General features: G+C 39.6%; 1 protein-coding gene across 4 annotated transcripts; it reads left to right on the top strand.

Annotated features, from left to right (window-relative positions):
• Positions 1-846: 846 nt before the first annotated feature.
• srsf7a (serine and arginine rich splicing factor 7a) lies at positions 847-10,298 on the top strand. 4 transcript variants are annotated; one of them, XR_002596537.2, is made up of 9 exons: positions 848-1,075; positions 3,066-3,296; positions 3,798-3,971; positions 4,069-4,155; positions 5,019-5,060; positions 5,179-5,223; positions 6,253-6,351; positions 7,057-7,587; positions 9,504-10,298. XR_002596537.2 is itself a non-coding variant. In XM_022212079.2 (8 exons), exons 2-8 carry the CDS (start codon positions 3,076-3,078, stop codon positions 7,148-7,150), a joined length of 762 nt encoding a protein of 253 aa, XP_022067771.1. In that variant the 5' UTR covers positions 847-1,075; positions 3,063-3,075; the 3' UTR covers positions 7,151-10,298. The 4 variants fall into 4 exon arrangements, 3 of the variants coding, with proteins under 3 accessions (XP_022067771.1, XP_022067770.1, XP_022067772.1); XM_022212079.2 differs by having other exon boundaries at positions 847-1,075; positions 3,063-3,296; positions 7,057-10,298; XM_022212078.2 differs by having other exon boundaries at positions 7,057-10,298.
• The last annotated feature ends 2,393 nt before the right edge of the window (positions 10,299-12,691 follow it).

Below are 12,691 nucleotides of genomic sequence, written 5' to 3'. Positions count from 1 at the left end.
CATCCATGTATGGAATCACAGGAGTGCCATAATAAAAGATAAGTTTGTTAAAAATAAGGAAATAAATGTGTAAGTATAAAGAGGAATAAATAAAATAAGAAATAAAAAATAAATCTGTTAAAAATTGGGAAATAATTGTGTAAATATAAAGAGGAATAAATAAAAGAAAAATTAAAAATAAGAATAAATTTGTAAATATGAAGAGAAATAATTTAAAAAAATTAAATAAAAAAATATGGAAATACAAAGGTAAATTTTGTCTGTGGTTTCCCTTTTTCCCTTTGTTTTTTTCTGTTTTTTGTTTGTTTTTTTCCAGGTATTGACTACTCACAATAGACTATAAAAATTTACAATAATAAATGGTTATTACACAGTCTATGCTAATCACCTTGGACAGAAAGCCCCGCCCCAAGACATTTGATTGACAGCTCAGTCCATCAAGTAAAAGCAAAGACAAAAAAGAAAAAAAAACAAAGGGAAACGCAAAGACAACATTTTAAGAGATTATTATTACTAGTACTCCTGTGATTCCATACATGTACAGATGTGGCATAAAGGATAATTGTACCGAGCTGTCGTACTGTTGAATTATACATAGAAGTTGAAACAAAAACTTATTATTGCTATTTAAAAGTTATAAAGAGAAAACCTTTAAACAGCAAAACAAAATAGAATATATTTTCGTTATTATTAACCATTATTATTAATAATCTAATTAAAGAATGTGATTTGGGTGTTGTTTTTTTCTCTGATAATTATTTTAAATTAATCTAAATATTTCTCTGTAAATTCGTTTCCGTTTGTGGCGGAAGCGTCCGGAGGCCCCGCCCCCTGCGCTGCGTGAGCCCAGCAGTGCGCAGGAGTGGAAGTCACACGGTGGTGTCGCGGCGGTATCCGTTGGTTTCAGGAGCTGAAGACATGTGGAGGACGCGCTGACGTTCCTCCGAGCGGCCGTTAAACGAACCAAAAACCCGCAGAAACCCTCCGTGTTCGGTGAAATTAGAGCTCCGGGCTGCTGTTCGGACGGAAGAACTTCGTCTCTGTTCGGAGCAGAATCGGAAATCAGCGGAACAAGGTGAGGCTAAGCTAACGCGTGCTAACCGCCATTGTTTATGAGCAGGCGGACAGCCGGGCCTCGACTAATTCCTGGCTCTAACCGCTCACGTAGCTGCATTTCAGTGTTTTTTGCCGCAGTTATTCGCTTCTACATTATCCGGTACCTTGAGATCGTGTTTAATTGTGAGTTAGGGAGTCGGTAATAGCGGCTACACCGATCCACAGACTCTTCCTGGAGGCGTTTAATTCAGAGCAGATCAGGTGTCCTCAGCTGGTAGTACATCAAAAAATATAGAATTTTAAGACTTACTCGACATCTGTTGGTCTATAAAGCTGCTTGTCGTTACCAAAACATCCCAGTTATTACTTGTTGTTGTAAATCCGTGTGTAAAGAGACACAGCAGAGTTTGTAAACCGAAACTAAGGCAGGACTTCATTAATCTCGGTTTACAGAGAAAAGAGGAGGTTTGTTTGGCGCCTTAAGAAGCTGCAGATGAAGTGTGGCGCCAAACACCTGCTGGACCTCCAGACCGCGTGTTTTAAAGCCAGAGCAGCTCAGACTGGGAATGAATGAATGAACCTGTGGTGGTTTGGTCTTCAGATATAAACGGTGCAATAAGAGGGAGAACGTGCATTGTTACCGGATTACTTGTAATGAGGGGATAATTCATGACCCCAGAATGATTGTGGGGATTTTGTATTGGAGTGCATCTGCAGAGAATCATCAAAAACTAATATCATCTAATTGTTAGAGATTTGAGATTCTGATTTAAATAAAATCTGTTGTGTTCCTGCTTCTGATGGCAGTGACAGCTACAAAAATAAACAGATAAAGCACCTGTTTGTGGTTAAAATCCTTTCTGTTGTTGAAATATTTCCATATAACTGATATTGTGCTTCAGTATTTCCCTCTTTGTGTCTGTTAAATAAACTGTAATTGAAAAACAGTGTTCAGGAAGTTGTAAATGTATAAATCGGAGGCATGAGATAATACACAGAATTTAAAATTAGTGCATAAAAGGCGCCCAGGAAATTCTTGAATTTGTTGCGTTATTATGTGTATTGTCATAACTTTTGTTCAAATTCAGCAAGGTTTAACTCTAGTAAATAGTGCTTTATGCTCTTAGGATTTATATTTATTCTAGTCAGGTGAAGTTGCATTTTTAACAACTTTTGTAAGGTTTTAAGCATTAATATGCAAATTTCTTTAGTAAAACCACAGAATAACAAACACTGTGGCGCCTTATCACCAATTTTTAAATTTGTTTCTATATTTTACATTGCATAGTCTTCATCCAGAGAAGGACCTCTGACTTTACTGGAAGCAAAGAAGGAATTTTATCCTCGATAGATGAAATAAATCACTCCTTAAATAACTGCAGAACCTGAACTTGGCAGCTGTAGTTACTATTTGATTACTTGATATCATAAAACCGTAACTTTTATTGGGCTGAAAGTTTAGAGGTAGCAGAAAGTCACTGATTAAATCTAACATTTACTGTCAGAACAGGTTCTTCTGCAGATTAGTTCCTTTAATGAATAAATATTAAGTTTAAACTTGAACAATAATTAAATTTGAATCAAAGTATTTAGCGCTAAACTGTTAATTTAAGATTTACAGGGTGTGGCTAAATTTTCTGACTAAAGCCGTAATTCACTTTTATTTAATTTCACCAGAAATGAAACTTCAAGGTTTGTTTCTTGTTGCCCGTTGATGGATGTGGATGTTATTTAATAGTCAGAAATTGTACATTTTACAGCACATCAGTCCAGAGTTCACACTGTCGTGTTTATGGTTTGATTAATTTATGCCGTCGTCCTTGTGCAACAGTCAGTTCTTTTTCTCTGAGGTGGGGAATATTGAACTGAAGCCTGACTTTTTAGAAGTGATGTTTCAAATAAAATCAAAACATAATAATTAGAAATTTTCCCCAGATTATTCAGCCTTGGTAAAGTTCATAAAATGTGGATGTCCGGTTGTCAAATTCACACTTCCTCCTCCCCAGCAGGTAAGGAAAGATGTCGTACTACTCGTCCCGAAGTTCGTCCAGAGCCACCGACTGTAAAGTTTACGTCGGTGACCTCGGTAACGGCGCCGCTAAGGGGGAGCTGGAGCGAGCGTTCAGTTATTACGGTCCGCTGAGGAGCGTCTGGGTGGCCAGAAACCCTCCAGGGTTCGCCTTCGTGGAGTTTGAGGATCCCAGAGATGCAGAAGATGCTGTCAAAGGCATGGATGGAAAGTGAGTAGAGACGATTTTACAACGAGCGCCAAGATTTAAGCAAACTGATTCCATTCTGTGTGATCTGTCATCCTCCAACATGTTCAGTGCTTTAATTAACAGAAAAAAGACACATGTACCTAGAGAGAGAACGATTATTGTTGTTGGTATATTAGCTTCTCTTGCAGTGGTTAATGCTACGCTAATGGCTAGCAGCTAAGTTAGGAGGCAAATTAACCTGAAACAGCATCTGGGAAGCTATAATTTAAGATCTGGACCTTAGTGGGGACTAAAAGTGATAGAACAGAGAAAGATTAGGTAAATGGAGAACAGCAGGAAACATAAACGTATAAACAGAAGAGATAATTTAATCGCTCTTATTTTTATTTAAATATTCAGTTAAGATGACCCTTATTAATGAAGAAGTCTCGTAGTGAATGATATGACATGCTGTTAAAACATCATAATAAACATATATTGGTTCCAAATCCAGCGTCTCTGACTGACTTGTTGTTCCTCCAGGGTTCTCTGTGGTTCCCGTGTCCGGGTAGAGATGTCCACAGGTCTGTCCAGGAAGGGTCGAGGGCGTCCGAGCCGCCGCCAGTTCGACCCCAACGACCGGTGCTACCAGTGTGGAGACCGAGGCCACTATGCCTACGACTGCTACCGCTTCAGCAAGAGAGGCCGGCGCAGCAGGTGAAAATCCGTCTGACGGTGGTTGTCGGTTGTTTCTGTCTTTGTCATCAGAGGAACAGAGGAAGCTGATCCTGTTTGTTCTTTGTTTTAATTCCAGGTCCCGCTCTCGTTCGCGGTCTCGCTCCAGGTCCAGGTCTCGCGGACGTCGCTACCGTTCTCGCTCTCGCAGCCGAAGCCACAGCAGGTAGATCAAACACACCTCATGAATCTGATAGGAAACGTTGCTTCTGGAGGTTGATTCATTAATAAGGAAAGTAATAAATTAGACCTCTGATATTGGTGTGACGTAAACTATTCTGCCCTTACTAGGATTTAGAGCTGATTTCTAGATTCTAAAAGGTCCTTCAATAGACATCTCAGAGTTAGCAGGTAAATTCAGAAGTACTGTCAAACTGCAGAAATAAGACAAATAAAAGGTTACAGAGTGTTCATGTGTCTCACATCAACAAACGTTGAGCCATTAATTATTGTGCACAACACAAATATGTACTGAAAATAGCATCAATTATATAATTACAGAAAACTTGCTGTTAGCTAAATGCTAACTAACATTGAAAATGCCATAGACAGGCTAGCACATTAGCATTGCTCCTGTTTTTCAAATTTCACACAGGAGCTATGAACTTTTAGAAAAGACTGTCACAGGTGAATTTAACGTAAAACCTTGGTATTACTTAGAGACGTGCTCTTTAGGGTTCAACAGAGGGAAAATTAATGACGAATGATAAATACTTTGCGGCTGGATTGTCTTTCGTGGAAAGAAAACTATCTACAGCAAGTCTACATGGACAAAAAGGTGCAGCACAGTCAACATTCACCTAAATCTCTTTTTGAATGGTTTATATTTTATCATCCAGCTTTACCAGACCTGACTGTGGAATCAGTTTGCAGATGAAGGAGTTTGTTCCTTTTAAATCTGTCTGGAAATGTGCTTGTTATCATTGAAAGGCTGACTGTGAACAGTACTTTCTAGTAATCAGTGGATCTGTGATGTTTCTTCTTCCCTCCTTTGTGTCCATTCTCATGTTTTTTGTTGTGTTTTATCAGGAGCCGCCGTCGATCTCCATCCTATTCCAGACGCAGGAGCAGGTGAGCAGACAAACCGATGGTTGTTTTTCAGGAGAATATCAGACATGTAGCTCATCCAGTCGGTGAAGGATTCACTACCTCGGCTGTTGTAATTAACCGCCGTGTTTCCTGTTTCCAGGTCTGGATCTCAGGCTCGCTCCAAGTCCAGGACTCCAGTGAGAAGGTTGGTTCTGTTCAGATCTGACTGTCTTTTACTTGGTTTAAACGTCTCTCTTCCTTCAGCGTCGCTGCTTTTAGAAACAACAGTAAACCGGTTTGTCTCTGCATCATTCAGCTGTTCTTATAAATAACATTTTTCAGGAGTAACTAATGTTCAAGGTGTGTTTCTCTGAGCTGTATGAAAATGTGGGAGCCTGTAAACGTTTGGATTCATTAACATTAACAAATGTGGAAGACAGAACGTGTTTTATGACTCTTCTCCAGGTAGTTTTCTCCTGACCACATCCTTGCTTTAGTGGTCTCTACTCTCAGATGTTTGGATAAAAATGTCCGCTAAATGAAATTGTACAATTTCATTCAGTTGTTCTGGAAAAATTTTGGCCAAATTTGAATCTTTTTGGACAGATTTTTAGTTACTATTGACTAAATTGTATCATTTTGAACTATTTTTAGTTAAATTGGGGGGGGGGGGTGGATTAGTCATTCTGGACAAATCTTGAGTCAGTGAAATAGGGCAAATTTTAACTCATTCTAGTTCAATCTTGACTCACTTTGAAAAAAAATTGAGTGATTTTGGAGAAATCTTGAATCATTTTGAACAAATTTAGATTCATTCAGGACTTTTTTGAGTACTTTAAGAGATTTTAGTTTTTTTAGGCAGAATTTGAGTCATTCCTGATTAATTTGTGTCAGTTTGAACTAGTTTTAGTTAATTTGGGGGGAAAAATTGTGTCACACTGGCTAAATTTTAATCTTTTGTCCAGATTTAGTCATTCCTGACTAACTGGTGTCATTTTGGACTAATTTCAGTGAAATAGGACACATTTAGAGCCATTCAGGACAAATCTTGAGTCCTTCTGAAGAAATTTTAGTCTTGATTTTGCTGCTTCAGTTTCGTACATCCTGATATGTGAGCCGTAACTCTGACAAAAGAACAAGAGGTCGTCAGCTTCCTGGTCAGTTTCACATTTTTCTTCAGAAGCATCGTTTTGAAGTGTAACCTGTGAACGTTGTTCCTCTCGTCCTCCACCAGTCGCTCCAGGTCTCGTTCTCGGTCCGGTTCTGCCCCCAGAGGACGTTCTGCCTCCAGATCCCGCTCACGATCTCCGTCTGCCAACCACAAGAGGAACAGGTAAACCTCAGTCTGATGTCTCTTTGAAGCAGGGCGTAGGCAGAGTGATTTCTAATGCTTAGTCTGTTATTGTTTGTGACAGCTCAGCCAGGTTTAGATCTTTGCAGATGTTATGATGCGTTCAGGGTCAGGCATGTTTTTCACGTTAGCCAGAGCCAGGTGCTCCATTCTAGGCAGCGACTAGACTCTTCTCCACCGGAGCGTCTCCATGCTGCCGACCGACCGACCGACTTGACGACGCTGAGATGGAGACCTGCCAGACCTTCTACGTCCTCAGATCTGCCCTGCAGGGGGCAGTAGAGCAGCGGGGGGGTAGAGGACAGATCTGAGATCTGTCTGTTGAGGGAGAACTCTCTCCTGTGTTCTCCTTTCAGCTCCACCGGATGCTGAAAGGAGAACACAGGACAGACGCTCTGCTCAGCCTGAAGCTGTTGAGACTTGTAGCAGATTAAAGCAGTCAGATGTTGAGAATGAATTCAGGCTGACGGAGAAAGAGAGGAAATGTGATTTACTGAGCTGAGAAATGTTAAGAGAAGATGGTCAGATTTTTTTCTCTCTTATAAATTTGAATTCCCTATCCTGAATTTGGCTAGAGCAAAGACAAAATAAACTAGCTGAGATGAGAAATCGACACCATGGTAGGTGTGACTTGCGGTGAGCATCTTTGCAGCACAGTTTTGTTTATTTTTCATATTTTCTTTAAAGCGTGTGGTGGGAGCTGAGCACTGCACTGACACCGCAGCTGATCCCAGGCCCAGGGTCTGCCAGCTGGCGGTGCGTACGTCCTGCGGGAGGGTGACTAAGCGCTGACCTGAGATCAGCCTTCGCCTGCATCTGGTGTTAGACAGCGAGAAAGAGGTCGACCTACCGACCGAACCCTCCCCCACAGTGAATGGGCGACTGTCTGTTCGACCGACGCACACGCTCAGACGAGATCAGCCCGCGCACATTCAGTCGTTCGACTAGAGTCACCCAGCCAGCCAGCCTTCAGACCACCAGAGGGCTGACCCGCACAGATCACACCTTTTTAAACCCGTTACCTACCTACCAGACCCCCCTACCTACCAGAGTTCTTCGGCCTCTGTCTTAGCTTCTGAAAGTGAGAGAAAGAGCTGACGAGAGATCAGTCTTCAAGAGCCTCCCAGCGCAGTGTCTCTCCAAGTTGTAGTCATCCGTCCTTCAGTCCTTTCATCCTTCGCTTCTCTGTACTTGTTGTTTCTGCCACTGTCTCCAAAGGTAACCAAAAATCAAACCCCCTGACAAGCTCATGTTGATGGTGAGAGAGAATTGACAGGCTTTTTATTCATGTATTCTGGGAATCTGGTGACTGTTAGAGCTAAAGTTGAGCCTTTAACCAGCATGCTCAGGTGTGTGTCTGCATGTGTGTGTGGCTGAGTGAGCGTCAGAGCCTTTGTCAGATATGCTTTCTTTTCTTCTCATGTGCCACATCATTACCATTTTAAGCCGCTTTTCTGTGTTTGTAGCCGTTGAAGGGTTAGATGTGTGAGAGCAGAGACCATGCTAACAGTGAGCGCTAGCTGAAGAGTCGCCCCGGGGTTTAGTTTCCTGTTCAGCCTTTGATCCTGGACAGAAAGATTAGCTGCCGTGTGCCGGGCTCAGAGTGCAGGAGTTTTGGCATCCGAACTTCAAGACATAAGCTGGAAAATGATTTTGAGAAAGAGGGTTAGAAAGTAAAGCAGAAGCCGTAAAGGAGGAAATAGTTCAACTCTGGTCATCTGCAGGCAGCTTTCCACTGCAGGAACTCAGGGTCGACAGCAGGTGGCGTCAGTGTTTGCAGGATTCAAACAGCAACTTAGACTAGTTAGAGCACGTCTTAGTTTTTTCTATTTTGAAAATCTGCAGCATCAGATGCTTAATTTCATGAATTTTGGTGAAATTTTAAGCGAGAATTGAGCATTTTCTGCCTCAATTTCTGGTGGACTTTATGCATAAGAACAGAGAATTGAGGAACAAGGGCACAATTCAATAGAATAGAATATGTGTGGATCTGATTCAGTTTTTTAATTTAAATTACCATTTTGCATTTCATTTCAATTTTTAATTTATTTTTTATTTGGTTTCATTGTTTTTCATTTTGTTTTTTATTTCATTAAATTTTATTTAGTTTTATTTATTTAGTTTTATTTAGTTATTTTGCTTTATTTAGTTTCATTTTATTTTTTTTATATTTTCTTTTAAGTTTTAGTTTTATTTCATTTTTAGTTTCATTTTATTTTTATTTTATCAGATTTTGTGTTATTTCATTTTGTTTTAATTTCATTTTATTTTATTCCATTTTTTAAAATAAGTGTTTTTTGTTTTATTGTATTTTGTTTGTTTTGTTTTATGTAGTTTAATTTTGTTTTAGTTTTATTTAATTATATTTTTTATTTTTAATTCCTTTCATTTTGTTTGATTATATCTTTTTTTTTGTTTTAACGTAGAAAAGGGAGCCGCTGCAGTCTATTACTATCCATTAATTACATATTTGTTAAATATAATTATTCTTAAACCAATAAGCGTTGTAACCTTCAGAGTGTCAAATCGGTACGGTTTTTCTCCCCTAAAAATGAAACGAGGAGATTTTTGCAGCTCGGATTGCCTTAAAACTGCGAGTTCCTGCCGTGGAAGCAGCTTTAGGGAGCATCTCCAGATAGTGCACATAAAATATACATGATAGTAAATAGAAAGAATCCTAGAAGTCTGCATGTTCACACTCATGTTCCTCTGTCCTGTGTTTGACCAAAAGAAAAGTTGTTTAGGGTTGGGACTTCAGTCAATAATTAATTATAATTTAATGTATATTCATCAATCATTTAATATTATTGGGAGCCTCGATGAGTCTCCAGGCAACTCAGGAGGTTTCAAAGTGGATCATTAAACTCACATTAACGGATAACCTTTAACTCAAAGATGTCACACCAGATGAGGAGCAAAACATCCCAGAACTCCTGTAGTCTGAGCCCAGCATCACAGGAATATTAGACCTAAAGACATGAAAATAATAAAGATGTGAGAGGTCAGAGGTGTTCAGACAGTCCACAGATATCAGCACCTGTCCGGTCATGAACCTTAAAGTTAAGATGCTTTATATTTCTGATCTTTGCCGTCCTCCCCTGCAGCCAACTAACACTCCTCTGTTTCTGTTTCAGTCGTTCCCGTTCAGCAAGTCCAAACCGGAGCCCGACACCAGCAGACGACTGAGCGAAGAAGAATATTAGTCCCCTTCACTGTCCCTAACCCTGCACCCTGTCTGCTTTTACCTCCAGCAGCTCTTTTTGTATTTGTCTAGTCGGTCGTTCAGGTTTGATTTTTTTTTCTCCACAGGACTGTAGTCGTCAGGCAGCCTCAGATTGTTCAGGCTTTAGTCGGTGCAGAAATCAGTTTCCATTTGGTCGGGGTTTGTTTTAAACGTTGCTGCTGCGTGGATCATCTTAGTTTACGTAGCCGGTGTAAGAAGCAGCAGCAGTGAAGGTTGCAGCTGACTTTTAGCAGTAAATGATGGCGGGATGTAGCACAGCTGATGGCTTCTGGAGAACGACGCTGCATCGATCTACTGCTTTTACTCCCAGAGCTCAAATTTCCCCAAAATATTCCTCCCCATTGAGAATTGGCGAACTAGTTATTGGTTGTTTTGCGTTTGAATGCAATTTAATTTCCAGAATTTCTGGCCTGCATGCCTTTAAATGTGATGCCACATTCCTGTTTGTTGTTTTTTTTCTGCTGCTCTGTCCTTTTATTACAGACCTGACCAGACCTGGTCTCTGTTTGCTGAGTAGATTTTCCTCATGTGTTGATCTGATTTGTTTCTGTGACAGGATTTTAAAATGTAAACAGTGCTTCAGTTTGATTTCTGTAAGCAGCTGCTTTGACAGTTTTTTGGTGTGCCTGGCTTCTATGTTAGGACAGTGGCAGTTTTATTTTTGAATAAACCTCTTCAACAGACATCAGTGGCCCCGTTTTTTTCTTTCTCACTCACCTCAGAAATGTTGTGTTCTGATATATTTGAAGATTTCCACAAGAAAGCAGCAGTTTTTAATGCTTTTTTGTAGTTTTGTATTTTACTGTAGCTAGTTTGTCGTCAGAAATGTTCCCCTGACTGTCTCTCTTCCTTTCTCTGTGGGTGGGAGCATTATTTTTGTCTTTGAGGTCACTTTGGGTGTTTTCCTGCATAGACAAGGGAGAAGAATAAAAACAAAGTACGACAATTCAATATTTCTAACCAGTTTTGTTCATTTAAGTTGTATTTTCTCATGCATACCAGATATTTTGTTCATCAAATAGAAATAACAGGAAAATAGAGATTGAATCTACACTCAGCAAAAATATAAACCCAACACTTGTTTTTTGCTCCCGTTTTTTGAGATGAACTCAAAGATCTAAAACTTTTTCCACATACACAATATCACCATTTCTCTCAAATATTGTTCACAAATCTGTCTAAATCTGTGATAGTGAGCACTTCTCCTTTGCTGAGATAATCCATCCCACCTCACAGGTGTGCCATATCAAGATGCTGATTAGACACCATGATTAGTGCACAGGTGTGCCTTAGACTGCCCACAATAAACACAAAAGTGTTGCGTTTATATTTTTGTTGAGTGTAGATGTGACTCCCCCTCAGTAGGTTATTTTTTTTTTCTCCACTGTCCAATCATTTTTATACACATTGTAATTTATTGAGAACAAAGTGACCGAAGAGGCTGCACAGTGGAGTAGTCGTCAGCACTTTCGCCTTGCAGCAAGAAGATCCCCGGTTCAAATCCCGGGGTGGTCCCGGGATCTTTCTGCATGGAGTTTGCATGTTCTCCCTGTGCATGCGTGGGTTTTCTCCGGGTACTCCGGCTTCCTCCCACAGTCCAAAAACATGCTGAGGTTAACTGGTTACTCTAAATTGCCCGTAGGTGTGAATGTGAGTGTGATTGTCTGTATATGTAGCCCTGTGACAGACTGGTGACCTGTCCAGGGTGTCCCCTGCCTTCACCCGAGTCAGCTGGGATAGACTCCAGCACCCCCCATGACCCTAGTGAGGATAAAGCGGTGTATAGAGGATGAATGGATGAAGTTTTTCCAAGGTCTTGGCACTCGTCATCAAAGGGCGTGTCTGTGGAGGCGCAGCATGAAAATTGAATTATTTACATCTCAGCTCCAAATAGTCCAATCCGGACCAAATTTCACATGATGGACACCAGTCAGGGTCTGAACACGTCCACACTCATAAATGTAGAAATGCTCATAGCGCCACCTATTGGCAACAGGAAGTTTTATCAAAATGCTCCGCAAAAGTCTGAGGACGTGGAAATGGCGACTCCTGGATTTTGACAATTCGCCAGGAAACAGGAAATGCTGTGTAACTGTCCTGAACATGCTCCAATCTGCCTCACACTTTACATCTATGACCAGAGTCCTGCCCTGATCACATCCATATGATGATATACAGTCACAGTCATAGCGCCACCTTGTGGCCAGACAGTAAGTAGTGTATGAGTGACCTATACATGCTCCAATCTGACTGAAATTTTACATGTATGATCAGAGTTCGGTCCTGATAACATCAATAGACCAATATACAGTCAGAGTGATAGCGCCACCTGGTGGATGGACAACTAATGCTGTGTAATTGCCCCATACGTGCTTCAATCTGCCTGAAATTTTACGTGTGATCAGAGTCCAGTCCTGATGATATCCACATTCCGAAATACACTCTCGGTCTCAGCGCCACTTGGTGTACATGTGTGGATTCACCGACCAGCAACGATGCGAGGACCCGTCCAATGCTGCTTGCAGCTTTAATGTACGTTTTTATTTTATTTCATTTTAATTTACTTTAGTTCATTTTATTGTATTGTGTTTTATTTTGTTTTATTTCATTTTATTTAGTTTCATTTAGTTTTATTTTATTGCATTTTATTTTTAATTGTTTCATTTAATTTAGTTTAATTTTATTTCATTTTGTTTTACTTTATTTCATTTCATTATTTCATTTTATTTTGTTTTATTTAATTTAATTTTTTCATTTTATTTCGTCTTATTTTTATTTTGTTTCATTTCTTTTATTTAATTTTTAATTAATTTTGTTTTATTTTATTGCATTTCGTTTTATTTTTAAATTTTGTCCTAGTTAATTTTGTTTTATTTCATTTCATTTTTTCACTTTATTTATTTTATTGCATTTTATTCTTTTTATTTTGTTTAATTTTGTTTTATTATTTTATTTCATTTTATTTAATTGAATTTCTTGTTTTCTTTTCATTTTGTTTTATTTTAGTTTAACCATTAATTAATCTCATCCTGATGCCTCGATCGACAGCTCCCTCCATAGGCTTATGCTTGTTGCCCT

Source organism: Acanthochromis polyacanthus, chromosome 13 (assembly GCF_021347895.1).
Source record: "Acanthochromis polyacanthus isolate Apoly-LR-REF ecotype Palm Island chromosome 13, KAUST_Apoly_ChrSc, whole genome shotgun sequence".
Classification (NCBI taxonomy): domain Eukaryota; kingdom Metazoa; phylum Chordata; class Actinopteri; family Pomacentridae; genus Acanthochromis; species Acanthochromis polyacanthus.
The sequence above is the reverse complement of the archived record's forward strand: the minus strand, read 5'-3'. Positions and strand labels throughout refer to the sequence as shown.

Excerpts from the sequence above, each read along its gene's own strand:
- srsf7a (XM_022212079.2), top strand. The coding sequence starts at position 3,076 with ATGTCGTACTACTCGTCCCGAAGTTCGTCCAGAGCCACCGACTGTAAA. Across the intron at positions 5,224-6,252 it reads TCCAGGACTCCAGTGAGAAG|TCGCTCCAGGTCTCGTTCTC; the intron begins GTTGGTTCTGTT and ends GTCCTCCACCAG. Across the intron at positions 6,352-7,056 it reads GCCAACCACAAGAGGAACAG|CGTGTGGTGGGAGCTGAGCA; the intron begins GTAAACCTCAGT and ends TTTTCTTTAAAG.